At 37.1% G+C, this 21,207-nt stretch overlaps 1 protein-coding gene across 3 annotated transcripts in view; it reads left to right on the top strand.

Annotated features, from left to right (window-relative positions):
* GRM5 (glutamate metabotropic receptor 5) overlaps positions 1–11,631 on the top strand; it is a 247,742-nt gene extending 236,111 nt beyond the window's left edge. The window contains exons 9-11 of one of the 3 annotated variants that reach the window (XM_088534953.1): positions 10–105; positions 1,560–1,721; positions 9,629–11,631. In XM_088534953.1, coding sequence (XP_088391079.1) covers positions 10–105; positions 1,560–1,721; positions 9,629–10,442 — 1,072 coding nt within the window. In that variant the 3' untranslated portion in view covers positions 10,443–11,631. The remainder of the gene's footprint in view (positions 1–9; positions 106–1,559; positions 1,722–9,628) is intronic. The other 2 variants (XM_088534954.1, XM_088534955.1) reach the window with 2 other exon arrangements.
* Positions 11,632–21,207: the final 9,576 nt, after the last annotated feature.

Here is a 21,207-nt window from a genome sequence, read left to right on the forward strand (position 1 = left end):
ATTTATTAGGTACAAAGGCAGGAGACTGGCCCAGCACAAGTCGGAAATAGAGTGTTTCACCCCAAAAGGGAGTATGGGGAATGGTGGGAGAGCTACAATGACCAGGTAAGCAAAGAGCAAGTGGCCTTAGGGCAGTGTGGTATGTCTGTGAGCAAGAGGAGCATCTCTGGGAAAATGCCAGCCCAGATCCTCTATCTGTAATATCTGTGTAACCCATACAGTATGTCTGAAAAAAAAAAAAAAAAAAAAGTAAGAAAAGAAAAGAAAAGATTTGGCCACTGCTGATTTCTGTGTTCCATCTGACTGCAGGAAAAAAAAAAAAAAAAAAAAAAGAGAGAGGAAAAAATACCCTGCACCATGTTCATTTGTCTGTGTTATGTTGTTGTAATATGGTGCTTTGAGTAGGAGAAACTTTAAACCTGACTTATTTAGCTGATAGAGCTGATGAAGAGAGACAACATTCAAACAGCCAGTAAACAGCTGTGGAATTCCTGTGGAGTAATGGTCCTGCTACTAAGAGCTGTATTAATAAATATCTTATCATGTATTTAATCAGAAGAGCTTTTAAGACAGTCAAGAAAAACAGATTGACAGAAATGTTTCTGGTATAAAACAAATGATTTTTTTCCAATAAAAATGTCTTGTGGGAAAGTGCTGAGCTCTGTCATGGGTTTAAGGAAAGGTTTCAAACCGATTTTAAATAAATTGAGAACATTTTTTTTCTATAACTTTCTCTATTTCATCTAATTTAGATATTTTTGTTTGATTTTGTTTTTGTCATCATATATTATACATCTCATCTCATTTTAAGTCTGGATAAATTTCTTAACGTTGGACTCTCTCCTAAGACAAAAAATTAATTTCTTCAGACATGTTCATAAATTAATAAACTCTATGTATCACAGTGGGTTGTAAATCTTTTAGGAAAAGGTAATCTAAATAGGCATTCTGTCAAGATGTTGGATTGTATTACAAGCTAGAACCTGTCTATTTACTACTTATTAAAAGATCTACTCAATCATTTTTGACCCCTCTAAATGTAACCTTAGAACACAAGCGCGTACCTTTATTTTTCCCAGGGGTTATATCACAGGTGGATTTTATCATTGCAGGAGGGTGCTCAGTGAAACGCTTTCACAGCATTATATGTCCCTTTCACTCATGCATGCAGCTAGCAACCTTAACATTGCCCTGTGGAGAATGCACTCTGGGAATTCTTACTATTCAAATAGTCAGGAGCATTCATTGCTGAGTGTTGTTCAAAATATATCAACATATATGGACATCATTTTTTCTCAGGGCAGATTCTGTTTCTTGTCTGTCTTGTTTGGACTTTTCTTTTTCTTTTTTTTCATTACTTTGTCTTCAGAAATAATTATTCCTCCTTTAAAAGCTATTTGGAATCACTATAAGAGAGTTTTGAAGAAGAGGCAAGTACATGTAAATGTCAGACAACTGTATTTCATGCTATATTGTTCAACTCTGTATTCTCTTTTGGTTTTGCCCATTCATATATATACATCTGAAAAAACTCTTTTTTATATTTTATATCTTCACAGTGAAGAATCTGTTTGCATTCCAGAGTGTAATCGATCTGAGTCAAGTAGAGATGAGAAAGAGATCCCTGTTAAAGAGGATGCCTTAACAGTCAAAAAGACTGGAAACTGTGTCAGTCTAATGGTTCCACAACCAGACTGTCAGCCGCAAGACCTACTCAAACAGTTAAGAATATCTGGTGCTTAACAGAGAGTGGCATTGCATTTGATGGCTGTGTTTTGTTGTCTCCAGCCATAGTGTCCTGACTAGTGGTCTTGTCAAAGTCCATATACTAAGGAGAGGAGCCACTGAATGGCCTAGGAACTGCCCAAAGACAGTGTAAATGTTGCCAAAAGCAAAGTAGGTGTCATTCTTCTGCCCAGTAAAGTATCAAACCAGTGCTTGAATTCACTGTGAGGAAGTGCAGGTGGAAAAAAAAAAGACAGATGCAGGACTATGGCCATATGTGAATCAGGAGAAGATCTCATAATCTTTTCTCATTTTCACTGCAGGGAAAATGAAGAGTTCCCTGGTACTGAACAAATCCTACTTATAGCATTTCAGCCTAAAAAAGTCTGTGTGATTTCAGCTGAACGGTGTTGTTCAAATCCCTTGTACAATTTTACTTTTATATTTCAACCTTCCCATAGATTTTTCTCATGTTGGGGCTTAACCATCACTGTTTATGTCTTGCAAATGGCTTGGGGTTTTTTAGGATGAAAAGTGGCATAAAACTGATATAACGGGTATACCATATGATGCTTTAAAAGGTAATTTCTGATTAAGAGAAGTCACTATATTCTGTGTCATCTGTTGAACACTTCACATAGAAAAAATTAATTACAGAATTGAAGGCAGCATGCTGTCACTGTTAGGGTTCATCATTTAAATTACTGGTTTGATTAAACACAGCAAATAAGAAACTGATTAATAATTTTTATGAGTTATTTTTCTGCTGATAAATCCCATGTGCATAAATGCTTCTGCAGTTATTTCTTGCCTAGAGATAGTTCTCGGGCATGCCAGATGCCTGACATTCCTCCCACTCTATGTGCTTTGCAGAGGATGGAGTTCAAATCAACCCTTGTCTCTGGAAATAAATCTAAGATAGCTAACTTTTTTTTTTCTACTTTTGCACTGTCTGTGCTCCTAATGTCAGGGTGAGAAGGAAGTGGACATTTCCTATTTTTACTGATTCAATTGAAATCATTTAGCAAATTTTCATAAAGTCCGCTGAAACTAGTGAAGACTTCATGTCAGTAAGCAGTGTGGAAAGCATCTTAAAAATACGGCACCAAGAAGTAACACTGCCAGGTCCAAAAGAAGCCTTATTCTCTCCATCCCATGGATATGATGCTTCAGCAGCAACACACCCTGAGCTGCCTGAAGTGACATTTTTCTGATGTAAAGTAAGACATAGAGCCAGCTGCCTTAATTAACAATCACAGAGAGGCCTCAGTGAGAGGGGAAAGAAGTTACATCTGGAATTAAAATCATATTTGCATTTTGGGTCAGGATAACAGGCCTCCTAAAAACACTTCGTTCAGACACCAGGCACTTCAATTCCCATTCGGAGCAGGCATGCTGCTGAATGAGCTGCGGGGATTACTGTCACTGGTGGCTGCGCTGGAGGTCATTGGCAAAATTTCTGTCTACCAGATCTTTGTTAGTTTGTAGCTTCTTTCATCCTTGTGGAGAGATGAAAGTCATTCACACAAATGTCAGCTGAGATTTTCAGAGCTCTTACCACGCTCAGATGCCTGCTGACTGCTAAAACTCCTGAGACCTGAGAATCTTGTCTCCAGTTATGAAAATGCCTGCAATGAATTGCTGCTGTTCTGGTTATATACATGCACACATATATACATATGTATGTATTTACAATATATGGTAGCTGGCAGTATAGGGAAGCGAAGTAAAGAGAGGTTATAGTTCTAGGAGCAATATGAGTAAATATCCTTACTGTTGTTGGCAAACCAAATCTTCTTGTTTGCAATTAATCTCAAAGGAGATGATTGTTTATGTTGTGAACTTAGGACAGGAAAAAATGAGCATTTGCCCTGTGTCATTCCTCTTTTGTGTTTAGTAGTTATTTATCTCTGCAGAACAAGCAGCATGAGAGTAATTTAAGCTGCACAACTTGAAAGATATATTGCTAGTTGGTTATTTATGTGTGGCAGATTTGCTCTCCGTCAGGGAGACAATTATATAGGCATGTAAATATTTCCTTATTACCTATTTAAAATGACAAAAAGTGCAATAACATAAAGAAACGATTACAGCAGAGGAACTGACCTAGTTTAGCTACTATGCCTAGTTTTAGCCAGTCAGCCAGGCTATCCTACAGAGGAGAAAGTGCGCACAGGTTTGTTAGAGCTTTATGAATCGACTGCTTGTTTCATTCCAGTGCCTTTAACACACTGTGAAGCATTCGAATTTTCACAAGGGTCAATAACTTGGGTCATTACAAGCAAAATTTTTATTGATCTGAGATTGACTCAAGTTACAAGACTAGAGAAACAAAAAACACTTGTTCTTGCACACATCACAGGCATATGCACAGACCTTCCTTATGAAGAGTCAATTTTTAATTGAATCTACAGACAGTACTCAAATCCTTTTCAGGCAGAATAATTATATCATTGAGTCTTTAATAAGGTTTCAGCAAAGGACTCTGAAAGGACAAAGGTTTCTTATCATTAATTTGAATAACAAGAGCTCTCCTCAGCATAAAGTTTTATGAACTGAATACAGAAATGTATCCTGCTTACCATATCCAGTCATTTCTGGCTGAAAAAAGAAAGAAGGAATTCTCTCTTAAGAGGAGAGTCCTTAATAAACAGGTTTGATCTTCATAACGTTGGAGCATGAACATAATATCAGCTACCTAAAAAAGAAAAGAATATTGCTTCATGCAGTACAGTACTTTAGATATTGAAATATCTAAGCAGAAATTTACCTTCAAATTTAGCTCAAATTTGATCAAATATTCCAAAATATTCATGTCCACTCACACTTATAAATAAACTTTAATTAATTCTTTGTCATATTTATATCAGTATTAGTTGCATATATATCATATAGATCTTCAGCAAGATTATGTTTTCCAGAATATGTTTTCAAATCTAGAAACAAAACGCTGATATTGGTACAACTTTTGAATCTTAAGGACAGAGAACAAGAGTTTCCTTAAATTTTTCATTTAAAATTGTGTTCATCCCCTTCATAATCCAGTTTACACTAGCAAATAATACTAAATATGCAGTTATATATTCATAACTAATTTTCATAATTTATATTAAATATCATTAATATAATTATTAATATAATTATTGATGTAAATATCATAATAAAATATCATGATATCGTTATAAATCATAATTTTAAACAGATTTGCATATTTCAGAGGAAAGATATTAACAGGTAAATAAGTGATGTATCCTCAAATTACATATGTTTTCAGTAACTGCCTTGATACTAGTCATACATTCCTGCCTGCCTATTAAGGACTCTTCATCAGAATTCATTTTAGCAGTTTCAGGTAATCCACAAGAACAGCACACTTGCTATAAAATGGGTTTTCAGCTACTCTGACAGTCAGTCCTTCTTTCTATTTTCACTTCAGCATTTGGAAGAACCTCAAAAAACCCTATTGCTTTAATGGCAGCTGGCTAAAGAAACCCTGATAACACTGTGCCTTGAACAACCTCATCAATAGTCATACCACTGAGCAAGAAACTCTGGGAAGAAAGAAAACAAAAAGGACACAGTTATCTATTCTAGATAACAAATAAGGTTGTGTAAAAGGGTAAAAGGGAACATTTTCCTTACCACCGAAGTAGATAAAAAAGCAGTTAATAAGCATTAAGAATGTGGAATAAAGCCTTAGAGGCAAGTGACTTCTTTAAAGAGATGGAGTAAGGTAAGAAAATGAGGAACACATACAAACCGTTATTCTGTCAGCAACCGGACATTTGTAGAGGAAAGAATGGAAATACCAGTCTTCAAAAGCTCTCATTTACACCACTTTCATTCCTTATACTTATTATTGCATAGCAAGTCTATCAGGCTGCAAAAAGACCTAGCTATAAAGAATCAAAGCAGCTTTTAGTAAAGAACCTGGAGAAATAATTAGTATGACTGGTTCTGAGGAAATCCCTTTTGTACATAAAACTGAACCTAATTAACCTGTAGTGAAAGGAAATGAAAATATGTGCCAATCTAAAGATTTTCTTTCAAAAAAAAAAAAAAAAAAGCTAAATAGCTTGCTAAGATTTCAGTTTGGAAATGATGCCACTGCTCTGAGTTTGTTCATCTTCAGATCTGACCTGCATACTGTTCTCCTCTACTTAGTGCAAAAGAGCAGAGCAGGATAAAAATATGTAACCTGCATTCAGTCAAGCTTAGAAGTGAAGTTCCTTTAGGAACTTGCAACTGTAATTTTGCTGCTCTCATCTGAGGGAGCTGAATCTGTTTCTAAAGTCCAAAGTATAAGTGATGTGAAGTTTCCCATCTCTCAAAAGGAAATGGCATACCTGGGCATAATAAATACAATTTTTTGATCATATTCCATTAACAGGCATCATAGTCTATATCGTTGATGTATCTTTCTTTTTAAATAGTGCACGCAGTGCCGTTTTTTGGTTAATTTGACAGAATAGCAATATACATTTAGAGTAGAATCTTGAAGTACCATCCCTGGAAAACTAACGATGCTCTTTTCATAGAGATGATAAATGATTGCACACTCAGTCCTGTGCTGTTTTTGCATTTGTGAGTAACATAGTAAGTGAGTACAACATGATAAAGTAGATGAGGCATTCCTGAAGTAACAATTCTAACTATTGCCAGACAAAATATGAGAATTTTTATTTTGGGGTTCATTTTTTATGCATTGATTGCTGCTTGCTTCCTACCAGTTTGTTACAACAAGAATTTTGCAATGAATAATGGTCAAATTCCCTCTCTTGTCTAAAATATACATCAAACAGCCACTGGGACTCCTTTATAGCCCCCGAATTTCCTTATGGCCACACATACGGTTTGATTACATTCAAGCACAGGGTAAAGGCAGTGAGTAATTGCATCAGCCAACAAAGAGTGACCCAAAACCAAAATGGGATTCAGAGATTCACAGGTTTCTTGGGGAAAATGTTTATGTTTATGTTGGCAGGTCCCCCATGCTAATCGTCAACAGTTGGCATTTGTCTTGCCTTTGTAACAGGCAGGTAGGTCACAAATTCCTCTGAGTTAAGAACTTGGTGGGAGTAAAGGGATCCCACTGGTGGGACATGCAGGAACTGGAACTAACAACCCTCCTTTTCCCAGATCAAGGCTAAGAGTGTAAGTCCACTCAACAGGAGCAGGGAGGAGGTCTCATCATCATTATCATACCATAACTGGAGGCAAGATCTTGCCTCCCACAGAATCCAAATTCTGCTCTTGCATCTGGTAATGAATGCAGAACTCAGTGTGACCAAGGAGCCATGTTTCCCAAATAGCTCTTGGCACCCACAGAGCATCCCATTTGGTAAGAGGAGCACTACATCCTCAGAAGCATTCATTTTCCTCTGAAAGAGGCAACTAGTCCCAGCTCCTGCCCAGTCAGAACCACCTCTTCACATACACAGAGAAAGGCCATGGAGATGCACTAAGTCAAAATAATTTGTGCTACGGGCTAGATTTTGCTCTTCTGGCTTGATCTGTTAAATCCTCAGTTATCATGGAAGTATAGCAGAAAGAAGAGATTACTTTTAATAGCAAGGTACAAGACATTTATCCTCAGCTGTTCTATCTGGTATTTTAGGAGTAAACTCTGGATCTTCATGTTTGCACACAAAGGTAACTCATACAAAGTGCGTAGTGGTTATTTCTAGGATCCCCAGAACAGTATAAGGATAAGAGCAATAGCAAACCCTTATGCACTCCCAGTCTAGCCCTCTTAAAACACCTGGTGGCTTACGTTGTGTTTGTCGGCTGGCCTCTGTCACACTGCTTTTGAGGAGGAAAGATGTTGGTGCGTGTTGTGTTACGTGATCCATTGTAGTTCTGTGTAATGTGACCTTGGATGTGAACCCACAAGGTTTTGTTCATGCTCAGCAGGCTACCTTTTTTTTCGGTGACTGGAAGAGCTATCAAACTGATAGCGTGCAGCGAGTCTCCTCACTGAGGCTGGGGTAAAGTCATCTGTGTTTAGTAAACTGTGTCTCTTGCAAACTGTTACACTGCAGGCCAGCATGTGTGAGTACAATTATTTCAGGCTTAAGAAGAAAAGAAATGAACATCAAATTTACGATACTTTGCCAGGGTGTTCAATATGCTTGTCTTTCCAAAAATCTAGATGGCTGTAGCAAATGTTTTGGCAACCAAAACGAATTGCTTAAAATTCTGTTGTATTATATATCTATAAATGATGCCTGTTCACATGTTTTTACTGTTGAAATCATTTCAGAGTCATTGTTTTTTTTTCATCTGAGAAATATTGCTAAATGGTCTTTCTTAATCCCAAGAACCAGTAAATGCATGTATGAGCACACATCAGCTTTAAAAGAGAAAAAAAGGAAAAGGGTGATTTTATACTGTGTGTATATAAGCTTTGCAGCCAGACTTTTTCTTAGGCAGTAAGAGTAGAAAAATAAGCAACTTTGCTAAAGAGCAAGTGGCAGGAGTTGTAGAGCTATGACGCAGAGAGGACTCATTTTGGAGGAGTGTGGAACAAAATGTTTACTGTTCTCTTCAAGTGCAGGCCACATGGAGCAACTTGTTTAGCATTTCTTTCCTACTAGGAAGACAGTATTGTTCTCTGAGCTGACCTGCAATTAAAAAAAACCTTTAAGATAGTGGTGGCTAACTTGTATCTTGATAAGTATCTTGATTGAGATCAGCCATTACAAAAGTCTGCCCACCCAAAAGCAGTACCACCGCACTCTGAGCACTGCTGCAGTACTTACAGGTACTGTGCTATAAATTGATTCTTTTCCAGGCATAACACTACAATTTTCCTTCTCCTAGTTTTCACTCCCTGCACCACACCCAAAACCCATGGCCATCACCTTACACCACAGGTCCCTACCATCAAATGTCCCAAGGCTAACCCTCATATCGGCTCCCTGCAAACCAGCCAACCCAGAACTCTGACCCACTTACTTCACACATTTACCCTTTCCTCCCTCCTTCACAGACTTCTTCTTAGTCCCACAACCTCCCTTCCTGATGCTGATCCTTCAGGAGGGAAACCACCAAGTTGCTCCCTCACAAGCACTGCCTATGACCCAAGTGGTCAGAGCAGCAACAGAGAGGTCAGCAGTGTCCATGAACTAACACAGAGCAGCTCATGATTTGTTCTACAAATGGCCCATGAAATGAGCCCACCATTCTTGCCTTCATTATAAGGCTGATCTCTGGCTAAATTGGAAATAGACCACAAGCTCTGTTTGCCTGGGCACACCACCAGTTTTTTTGACTTAGCTGCCTTTGAGAAGCCATGTAACCACTGTGGGACAAAAATGTCCTTTGTGAAGCTGAGTCATCAGAGGAAATGGCCACCCTCTTATTATGCAAATGTCTATATCACGAGTGTCAGGATTCAGACTGATTTTTGCTTTTAATTTACTGAGGCACAAAGGCAGCACTTCTTCCAACCTCTTGTCAAAGCAACTAGACAGATAATGTGCTTAGGATTTCTAGGTCAGCAGCTACACTGGCCAACAGTTTAAAATGTTTCAGATATCCAGGCCAAATTTTGCTCATCATGGCATTGACCTACAGGTCAATGTGATATTGTGAAGACAAGCACCATTTGAACTACTTGCCTCGATGTACCTTTCACTTCATCAAGTTAGACATGAGTCTGTTTTGTGTTATTGGAACATCTAGATAGAGATGAAGTTGATATAGACAAGAATAGGCATTGATATATGTAGATAGATATAGGTACAGATAAAGATACAAGGATAGATAAATATAGAGATAGAGATATATATCAGTTTTCTTATAAGTACAAGCACTAGATGCAAGATACTCATGGTATACATGAAGTGATTCTAGTTCTGACTTTGATGCAACTTAAGTTCCATCTTGTTTCTGTTTGCAGCTCTAATGGGAAATCCGTTTCCTGGGCCCAGAATGAGAAGAGCAGCCGAGGAGCACACCTTTGGCAGCGGTTGTCAATCCACATCAACAAAAAAGAGAACACCAATCAAACTGCAGTGATCAAGCCTTTTTCTAAAAGCACAGATAGTAGCCGACACGGTAGCAGTGCTACGATTCCTGAGACCAGTGCCAAAACGCTTTACGATGTTTCAGAAGCGGAAGAGCAATACCCAGCTCAGTATCGACCACAGACTCCCTCACCTATCAGCACCGTAAGTCACCGAACTGCCTCTGTCAGCCGAACAGAAGATGATGTCCCTACCTTCCAGACAGAGAATGCCCAGCGAAGTAGCTCCTCTCAAGGCTCTCTCATGGAGCAGATCAGCAGCGTGGTTACTCGCTTTACAGCCAATATCAGTGAGCTGAACTCTATGATGATGTCAACAACCACTCCAGGGGCCACTACTCTCTGCTCTTCATACCTGATCCCAAAGGAAATCCAGCTCCCTACAACAATGACCACGTTTGCAGAGATCCAACCACTTCCTGCCATTGAAGTCAATGGCGCTTCACAGTCAGTGAGGAAACCTTCAAGTGACAGTGTCAAAGAAGGCACCTCAGAGATCCCTACGGCAAAGCAAGACCTTGAGGAGTTAGTAGCTTTAACTCCTCCTTCTCCTTTTAGAGACTCCATTGACTCTGGAAGTGCATCTCCCAGCTCTCCAGTCTCTGAATCAGCTCTCTGTATCCCATCCTCCCCAAAGTATGACACACTCCTCATCAGAGATTATACTCAAAGTTCTTCTTCGCTGTGAATGTAGTTCAAGGCAACATTGGATCTCAACAGCTACAAACAAGTAGTGAGGGGACAGCCAAGCCTTCAAGATCTCCAGTGTTTATGCGGTTAGAGGAAGAGCTATTGGGTCATCTTGTGAGAAAAAAAGAGTAAGAAGCAGAATTACTTCATGAGTGGAAACATCAGAATTATGCTGTTTTAAGACAAAATTACTCTTGGCAGATTTTTGTGGCCTTAAAAAAACATGGGCTTTTCAGAAACACTGCATCTATTTTTGAGGGCTTATAAGGAGTCTGTTAAATCAGTTACATACCAAGTGCTTTGCTTTAATATTACAATGAACTGTGTGTACAATATATGGGGTGGGGGAAATAGATTGTAAACAACTGTACAATGGTTTGTTTGTTTACTCTGATTCCTTACCCAGAAGTGAACCATGATCTTTTATCAAGAATAGAAGACCAAACATTGAATGTACATTTTCTAACAAACAGACTCAAATCTGGGGACCAACCTATCAAGCTTTCTTTCTTTCCTTTTTTTTTCTATGAAGATCTCAAAAACAGTAATGTATGTTCAAAAACAACCAAACTTTCTGCTGAAGCATATTGTGTCTGTGATACGTTATACGTGGAGAACACTAAGCTGAGGCTTTGCAGTGAGTGACTGCAATATGGAGGGCTTTACAAATGACTTCTCAACCTACACATTTATTTATGAAATTCTCTTCTATCACTATCAAAAAATCAATTTGTTAACATTGGATTCACCTTCACAGCAACAAAACCCAAGGAAGATTTCCTGACTATTTCACCACGTTGCCAACTAATAACGAAGTAGCAAAAAATATTTTCTGGAGTACTGTTTTGTAATTCCCTTATCAGGGCAAGTTATTGAGGTGAATATTCTCTTTCTAGCAGCACTACCAAGCTATATTATAGCTGTACTCCCTAATGAAATTAACACATTTTTATGGACGTTCTTAAGCTAACATTGCCAGTTAAAATACTTATCCAGCTCCTGTAATCTTTGCTTGTAAGGAACAGGTAAACACCCTAAGGATTTTCTCCTTTCTTTGAATGACAGAAATCTAAGAAATCAGTTTGGATTATGATGAATGTTAACTGTTAATAAAAAGATTGTCATAATCATAATTCATCGATAAGGAAAAAAGAACTGTGTTAAAATCTGCTTAGAGGTGGTTTAGCTACTCTTTAATAAGCAACAGTTTTATCTTTATTTAGCTGCTATGCCTTGCAGCTATGAACTGTGACAAAAAAAAAATTTCCAAAGCAATACAGAGTGAAGAGTAAAACAGAGAAGATTTAATAAGATTGAACCGATAGAGTCTTTCTTTGTTTTTTTAGCAGCTCCTGGAAGAGGCAAGGGGGTTATTGATATTTTTTTCTATATTGAAACAGTACAGTTCAGTGCACTTCATATCATCATGGCACTTTTTTAATACAGAGAAGGGATTCAGGTTTGAATAGAGACTAAATAATTTTTGATAGGTATAGTTACGTAGAACTCATAAATCAGGCCCTAAACGCACACCATATTGGCTCTCTCCTTCACGACATAGCTATCCTCAGGTGCCAAACTTTTGCAGATTTGTTTTGTTATATTTAAGGATAGTATAAAGTGATGATGATGTACTTCAGTTCAAAGCTGAGTTGATGCAGCCTTACACAGAAGACAGCCTTATGAAAGGGAGCCTTGAAATAAGGCTGCTGTTTTTCATTTTTTAACCCCCTAGATCTTATTTCTTCCAAGATTACAAACATGCCCCATTTTACTCTCCCATGTACCAAATAACATATATTTGATGAGAAAAAAAAAGGCAAAAAAAAAGATGAAAGCACTTAGCAAGGCACATTTTCTATTCCTTTTGGAAGGTAGTTATTCAATAGCAGTGCATGGACATGTGTATTCTGCCAATACTGTCACTTACTAGCTATGCCTATAGCCTGAACCAACAGGTCATATGTCAGCTCTGTTCTGGAAGGCAGTTAGATACAGCAAGACATGACCATAAATCCTTCTTACTTTTGTGTCATTCCTGCCTCTTTGCAGGACTGATTAGCACAGCCTCAGTTCTGTGCAGATTTATGGTTTCCAGAGCAGAATTTGTTTTTGCCCTCCTTTACAGGACTAGGATGTCTCATGATTTGTTAGCTACTTGTGTCTATAGGAGAAAGCATCTTCTTTCACAGGTTACAACCCACATTTTAAGAAGAGCTGTGTACAGTCAGTATTTGTTACAAACATTCTCATTTAGAGACTTGCCCACTTGAAGGTTGTTCATGGAAGATCTATGTGATAACGTTTCCCATCAGTGTAATATTATTTTGATTTATTCAGAGAGTAGATAATTAGTATTCATTTCAAAGGGATTCTATTACTGTCAGCTTTCTTAAACTTTACGTCATTAACCAATCTCATTATTAAGTCCTTCTCCTAAGAACTGTGGGCTTCACTGCACAGAGAAATAATCAACAGTAGAAATAACGGTTATACAGATAGACTTGAAAATATTATGTTGAAAGTGGATAAAAAGAAGTGTGGAGTAGAAACTATCACTATTCTGCATAAATACAACCCTTGGACTCCTAAACTGTGATTCTGCACAATCATAACTCTAGCTATTGCTGAGTTACTGTCAAGATCATATGTGTGTGCTCACACACACACCTGCAAGCCTCAAATGGACAGCTGAATACATGTTTTAAGAGACTACCTAAATTTTAAACATTTCTTGGGTATTTTCACGCACGGGAAATGTATGACTCACAAGTCATGCATCTTGTACCTCCATCAGCCAGAATAAAAGTTTTACCTGCTCAAGGAAGTGCGAACTGACCCTGCTAAGATGGTACTTCTCTGGGTGAGCATCTGTAGTCTTGGATGAAAGAGAGGTCAGCCTTCACAGTAGGTAAAGAGGGCACAGGCTCATATGTGCTCATATGCTTGCAAGATGTATTTGGATTGTATTAGAAGGAAGAAAGATTTAGGGGGAAAAATAACAATTATGTAATGATTGTAGCAGTAACTCAAAGGGCTTAGAATGAGTATAGTGAGAGATCTCCAGGACTGGAAAGTTCTCTGAAAGAAACCAATGTGTTTGATACAAGAAAGAAGAAAATTATAAATGCAAACATTATAATTTCATTATGTTGCTTGTGTGCTAGTCTCCTTTTTAGAACATTAAGTTATAAAGTTTGAGTTTTTTTGTTCCCAGTCTAACTAAAGAATGTGCAAGTCCTAAATGAACTGCTTGAAATTTCCTTCCAATTTAGTGCTGCTGCCAGAAAGGGAATTAAAGCAGTTGAAACTATTGTCATTCTTGGCCACAGGGACCTCAGAAAATCACTTGTCTCTTGTGCTCAAGGCTCAACCCTGAAGATGGAAGGTATAACCATCTTTGGAAGCTGTTCTTTTAAAATAAAAAGTGAACCATTCTAGCAGACCAGCTGGGGAGAAGAGCTAGTAAAACTAAAGAACTGATTTTTTAAATGGCTCTGGAGAATAATAGCATGACTTTGAAGATGTGCTTCCTCATCCTTCTATTTATACATTTGGTGCCTAGACATATGCAGATACCTTATACTGGAGATTCTTGGATCATTGTCCACTAAGCACTTGCTAATGTTTATGGAAGCTTGGCTGATCACAAAGTGCTGGTTTCTTCAAAACAGGATTAAAATGTTAATTACAAGTTAACTGTTAAAATTTCTAAAAGCATAAAAGCAAAAAAAAAAAAAAAAGGCAAAAAAAAACCAACCTAGCTTGCTTGGATTCAGCTGCTGTGTTTTAAAATATATATATATATATTGTCATCAAAGTGGGAAAAGAGGAAATCCTAAGAGTGTAAAATAGGATGGTGAATCCATGATTGAACCTGGATGATAGTGCAGTTCATCTAGGAATATTTCCTTTAGAGAGAGACTTTAAGGCTAGACCGAAAGAGATCATAGCTGCAGATGTAAACTCTGTAGAGGAAAGGGGCAACTTTGGCATTCTGATTAATAGATCAGTATTAGGTGAGCGGAAACAAAAAAGACAGAGACAGATACCAAATCAGAAATGTCAGTTCCTAAGGGAAAATAGAGCACTATATGCTCAGGATTAATAATGAGGCCATAAAGTTTTCTTCTTTTGGAGTCCCATATCAGAGCTTACCCAAAAAAACAACTTTGGTGCATAAAGTTAGGACTTCAGCAGAATTAAATACAGACATTCAAAGCTTAATTATAAATCTTCCACTAAGTTAACATTTCACTTAGGCATCTAACATTACATCATTGTGTATGCTCATAACTGCCCTGAGTGTGACACATCTAAAGATCTGAGCATCTAACTCATGCTAAAGCCCATCAGGAATCCAGAAACAGAGGTTCCTACATTTAAAACCTTGCATATCCCGTGAGTGAATACACAGAGCATACAGAACAGAAACTGACAATCATAGTCCTTAGAAAATAGAGAAGAAGCCATCCTTTGTTTTAAGACTATGGTTCTAGTTATACTGCTGTATTTTAGCATTTTTACATTTTTTCATGCAGCAAGTAAAAAACCTAAGTTCATGACCTGCCATTGCCAGAGGTAGTGGAAATCTTCCTCCTGGGCAGGAAAGTGCTCTAAAGATTAGACAAATCCTCTGTTCATCTCAATATGGTAACTTCACAACACAGAAATGCAGTCAAGAGCCCCAGATGCAAAGAGTACAGTTACTCAGCACTTTGGTAGGAAATGCATTATATGGTAAGATATGATATATGAACATTTGATTAAAAAATAACACTTTAAAAGTTACTGGGAGCAGGGACAAGGTGAATATTTGATCTCTGAAGATTGGAATTGTCATTTCTTCTGTTCTTGTGTGGTATCTATTGGCTAAAAAAAAAAGTTCCTGAAAAGTGCTTTAATGATGAGAGGATGTGCCCATTCTTACCTCTGTGTCTGTAATTACCTTGTCTTCCAACTGTAGTTCTCACCATTCTCCTTGGAAAAGGAGAGGCCAAGTCTTTTTGGGCTGATGGAGGAACTACTTGGTTTCTGAATTCTTTTCTGAGACCTCTGCTAAACTACTGTAGAAAAAAAAAAACAAAAAGGGAACCTACTTCCTTTTCCTCCAGCAGCCTTTTGCAAAGGTAACTAGACTTTGAAACAAGAACTGTAGCCATCTGCAGGAACAAGTCCTAGGCTTTGTATTTTCTATAAATTTCTTTTCCATTTTGACTTGAGTACACTAATATCAGACATCATTTTCCTTATTACATTGCCTTCCTCCTTCTCACACACTTCACGGTAATATCCTGGCCTTCAATTTAGAGGTAGATAGTAAGTTAGATATTGCATGTCATAACAGTAGAGTTAAGTCCTTTACTGGCATTGACCCTATTGAGCTCAATGAAATACTTTCAGATTTATATCCATATAAACAAAATCTAGGTTTTAAGGTGGCCAAGCTTGTCATGATTTTGACTGCTTGACTCAGCAGGGAATGATAGAAAACAAGATGTCCGTTCCACTTTCTCTGAAGTCAAACAACGCATGCATAGACTCATTGTTGACGCAACTTTTTAGGCTTGTGGGATAGTACTTTCCTACCATTTTGCTGTAACCATGCTACTCTAGCAGATATTCCAATTGGAAAAATAGTACTTTGACTGAGTGTGTCCAGGGATGTGAGATAATATATCCAAAAATAAGCTACAAGTCACAGTTCTACAGATTCATGAATCTCATAAGAGGAAGTCAATGCTCCCCATGAGCAAGGAAATCATTCATCTGCTATCCATCTCCATGTGTACTGCATATATGAAAGACTTTGGTTGAAATATCTGAGTTCTCTCTCTCTCCTTTTTTTTTTTTTTTTTTTTTTTTTGCTATAGTTTGGTATTACTCCCTCTATTCAAATCTACAAAATTATCACTTACATTTTTATGCTGTGAAAAGAAAAAAGATATAGGTCAGTGAAGCATAAAGGTAAGTAAAAAAATATATATATTCTAGGTTAAAAATTGGTGTATATTGCTGGTTTTGTCACATCTGAATAACAACAGTACAAACACTTAATAATCACTAAGTCGTTCTGATCTGCCAAATGGGAACAAATATACTATGTATATTATATGTACTAATAGGATTATATGGCAGCTGCTGGTGGTATTTGTAATTAGAAATCTATATAGATTATAGATGTTTTAGAGAGACGGTGCCAATTCTAAAAGATTTGTGTGGGCTACAAGTGCTTGCATTTTTTTTTAATTTGCTAATAACTTATGAAAAAAATGTTTTCAAACATTCTGTGAGCGTTTGTTCTTTTTTATGTTGTTGCTGCTTATACTATTAAAACAATAGAGAATGTAAAGTTATTATTTTGATGTGAACTGAAAATGATTTTTCATAAAATTTAACATTTTTATCAGCTTTCATTTTGCTTTCTACTTGTACAAATGTAATTTATTTTAGCATTGAAAAATACATTTGCTTGTTTCTCGAATGTCTACATCATGTTGTAGTTGGTGTTTATGTAGAGTCAGGTACTTTTTGAACAGTATTAAAAAAAAAAATCTGTGATATGACCTAAATCTTGATTATTATTTTTTTCTATGTAATATTTGTAGTTATATTTCCAACTCATTTTTCAATAGATGAGGTGCACCTGGACTCAAATCCCTGAAAAACAATCTCTTTCTTTGCAGTTTTAAAAGATTAATTCTACATCCCTAAATAATAGTTATATAATGCTCAAGTATAGTTTGATATTTTCCTTTTAAAATTGACCATAGTTTTATTGATGACTCATTCCTGGATTTTAATATCAGGAGGAAACAGTATAATAATCTAGTCTGGAATAATGCAAAGTTATTCACCTAAAAAATCCTATACTGAAAGTCTATTTTATTGTTGTCCTTGAAAAAAATATATATTCCTTCTATTGAAGAGTCATAGAAAATGTTAATATGCTAGAAATCATCAAATGTTCATAACTGAGTTTCCAGTGCTCTGCCATTCTCATCACTAGCAACCTAGGCTTTATCTAAAACCGACTTAACTACTGTCCATTTTCTAGCCATGTATTTCTTCTGCCTTTTTAACTGCTAAATAAAGAAAGCCATTTCTGTTTAGAAATTCTCTCCATTCCATTCCTTCTCATTCCAAAATTCGACTCTTAATTGGATTGGCATAAATCTGGATTAATGGCAGTGCATGCAATGAAGCAGTGAAATGCAAACTGAAGCCCCTAGATCGAAGACTCTCACACAGACTACTTTCTAAATACATCTAAAGCCACTCTGCTGGAAGTTTTTATTTGATGTTTAAGAATAAGGAGGAAGAATTTCACCATGAGATGGGTAGTAAGGTACCCATTGCTAGCTAAAATAAACTGAATTATTTTTCTGTCTTTGGAACACCTGAAAGTCCAAACACAAAGCAAATAAATTTAGTGCAGAATTTCATTGTCATTGCATTAACAAAATACATTGCTTTAGGTCAAAAATTTTTTAGCAGAAGAAACACACCACTAAAAATATATTGCACTTTGGAAACAAACATTTTGAAAAAAAAAAAAAACATGCAATCATTTGTTTCATTGAAATATGTCATTTCAGAATAACATAAAAAAAAATCAGTCTGTTCCACTGGATATAAGTTTCGCTGACAAACATTGTCTGGTCTTTCTCATATGTGTTAGGAGGATTGTTCTCAAAAAGCAAAAGACTTCAGAGTTGTGCGTGTTTGGTTGGCTACTGGGCAGGTTTGGGTACATTTGGAAAAAAATATATATATATATAATATATATGTGTGTGTGTGTGCGCGCATTGTCTTATATACACTGCAGCTTGAATATTGGCCCTAAAGAGAACTTGTCGCTGACCAACCTCCAGCTGAGACACTACTCACAGTACCCTGGCGCTTGAATTATGAATGTACTTAAATATGCATGTAAAAAACAAGGATGTCAGTAGAATATCCACTGAGGAATTAGACCTAGATTTAATTAACTCTATAGATCACCGTTGATGAATCTGCAGAGGCAGATGAAAAGATGCTGTGGACTCCTTAGATGGCCAAGCATAGACTAAGTTTCTTCAAAACATTCCAAGGTTTCAGAAAAGGCAGATTCTCGTGTCCACTGGCTTTACTACAGGATAGAAAACAAGGCACAAACATTGTCCTATTATAAATACGTTGGACCTCAGGGACCGCATCCTGAAATAAAAAGACGGAATGGTCCTTTTCCCCTCTCTATCCATCTGAAACAAAGTATATCCATATACAGAAAAAATATATGTCTGTATATCAACAGTAAAATAACTCAGAAAGTATTCTTGGATGGGCTTTGTCAGTGCAGAAGTCTTACATAACAGCTGGTCATTCTAAGATGTCTTTACAATCAGTGAAGAGAAATAAGAATTTTTAGGGCACAGGCCAGTTCATCACAAAATAGGAAATCAGAGGACTAAACAAATAAAAGTTCCCAATTTCTCTAGCGTCTCATCTAGAAACTACCTTATCTACAGCAAGCCTCTGCAACTCTATTCTGCACATATATTTGGCTAATGACACATTGAAAGACTTCTGAACGCTACATATAAACCAAAGGTGCCAATGACAAGGCAACATATGAAGAAGAGATGTTCTATAGCTATGGAGAAAGAATAAAAGTAGCATATGGAATGTGGAAATCAGTTGTCTGAGAAAACATAAGGAAAAGGACACCAAAAGCAAAATTTCAAGATTATATTAGGTGAAGAGCTTGATGAGATATTACTAGGCAAAAAGAGTAGTTCTGAGACTATGAATTCAGGAAACAAATGAAAAAGCTTCCACAATTCTGGATACTCACCTGAAGAAAGACTGATCAATAGAACTAAAGACCATGTTGCCATAAGGAGCATTAAAGAGCGGGAAAGAAATCCTAGAGCGACCTTTAAAAGACTAAATTTCTGTGCCAATGTCATACTGAGATCCTGCCAAGACCTATGAACTATGTGAGACACCTGTATTTCCTCCCAGATTAACTTATTCTGTTTCCTCTTGTGAGTTTTTTTCTTGTTATGTTTTTCCCATAAAGACACTGGAGAATTAGCTAATTACTAAATAAAAATCTGGCATCAAGATAGTGCAGCAAAGTTGAAAACACACTTGCCACATCCTTCTTTCAGAAGATAAGGCTGGCAAGCACCACCCATATGTAAATACCAAAAGCCAGAAAGTATTCAGCCAAACAACAGGCTTCACCAAACACCATCTTAAAGCAGTATAACAGGATGCCTTGGCTTGTGGCACCTACAGTTTATCTCAGCAGCCTTCCAAATGGTCCAGGAGGTTGGAATTCCGACTTCATTGGGATGCAATATATTGTGCCTTATGGTTAAATGGCTGTTCTAACAACAAGTAGCATCTGTTCAGACTGGCAGAAAGTACAGCCCTGTTTTAACAATACACGTGTGACTCCAATGAACTCACATCCCATAATTGTAGGTGAGAATCCACTGCAAAAGTCAGGTCTGCTACAAATTCCTACAGAAATAAAGAGGAGCAATGACAGCTTGAATCTAAACGGAGCACATTCATTTCATGCACTGTGCAGAAAGAAATTGTTTATCTGTGGCTTTATCAAAGGAGGCTGAATGCGAAAGGAAAGGGAAGAAAGTGTATAGGATTGCACAGAAAAGGCCAACTCTGCTGTGATGGATTACATAAAAAGTAGGAAATCTTTGGCTCTTTTATTCTCTAGTTACGTGCTGATAACAACCCATGAGATGGCGAGTTTCTAATTCCTTCATTATCCTTTTACTAGCCCAAACAGAGAGCAAATTCACTGCATGATAACTGACGGAGTGTATTTGATCATCTGATTCTGCACTGATGGCAGTCGTCTTCAAAGCAGATTGGGTGATATAAGGGTGATAAGGGATATTGGGTGATGAGTCAAGACAGGCTGGGGGTGGGGATATGCAGCCAGCTAAAGCGAGTAGAACACCACATGTTTTAGCAAACAGCGTACAAAAAATGAGAACCAGATTACAGAAACATCAATCTTGAATAATTTCACTGAAATTTCTGGTGATGAGCGTGAATTAGACCTGTGATTGTGTGCCAGATTTGAATCTGAGTTTGTTTAGAGTGACAGAATTGCACTGGATGTGCTCTGTTCTTCACAGAAAACATCTGTGGACAAAGTTTGTTAGAGAAGTTGAAGCTTTGTTTTTAAATCAGTATTTGTTTTCCCAACTTTCATATTTGATCATTTCCAACATTCATTTGCTGGCTGTTTCTTGGGTTTAAATTTTCCTCAAAACATGATTTATAGAAATAATACATCTGAATTCCACCAGAAATCTCTTAGAATAAAACCTGTTGCTTTTGTCATTGTAATCAGCTCTCAGAAAATTGTAATTAATACTGTGTATACTGGATATTTTTAGCTGAAACTAAATAAAATAAAATAAAATAAATCCCAGTTCCAATAAGTGATGGTTCAGCCCTAGAGTAACTTGCCCTATTGTTTCTTGTTAATCTCAGTTATTGGAGGAGCTGACAGCAGCACTTAAGCATCAGCATTCCTGTTAAATATGAACGGGGGAGACGTCACAAAGCTTATAGATTAAGAGAAATACAGTTCCCTCTTTGCATAAAGACTGAAGCAAAAACATCCTTGTTCCTCCTTAAATAAGATGAATGGAAACATTAGCAACACATTCTCTTCTCATAGAGCTTCCACAACTATCTTAAGTTGCCCATGAACCTGGAATCATGTATCTAGAAAA

Source organism: Tinamus guttatus, unplaced genomic scaffold, assembly GCF_059628265.1.
Source record: "Tinamus guttatus ecotype Peru unplaced genomic scaffold, ASM5962826v1 Tinamus_guttatus_pri_ptg000602l, whole genome shotgun sequence".
NCBI classification, from domain to species: Eukaryota; Metazoa; Chordata; class Aves; order Tinamiformes; family Tinamidae; genus Tinamus; species Tinamus guttatus.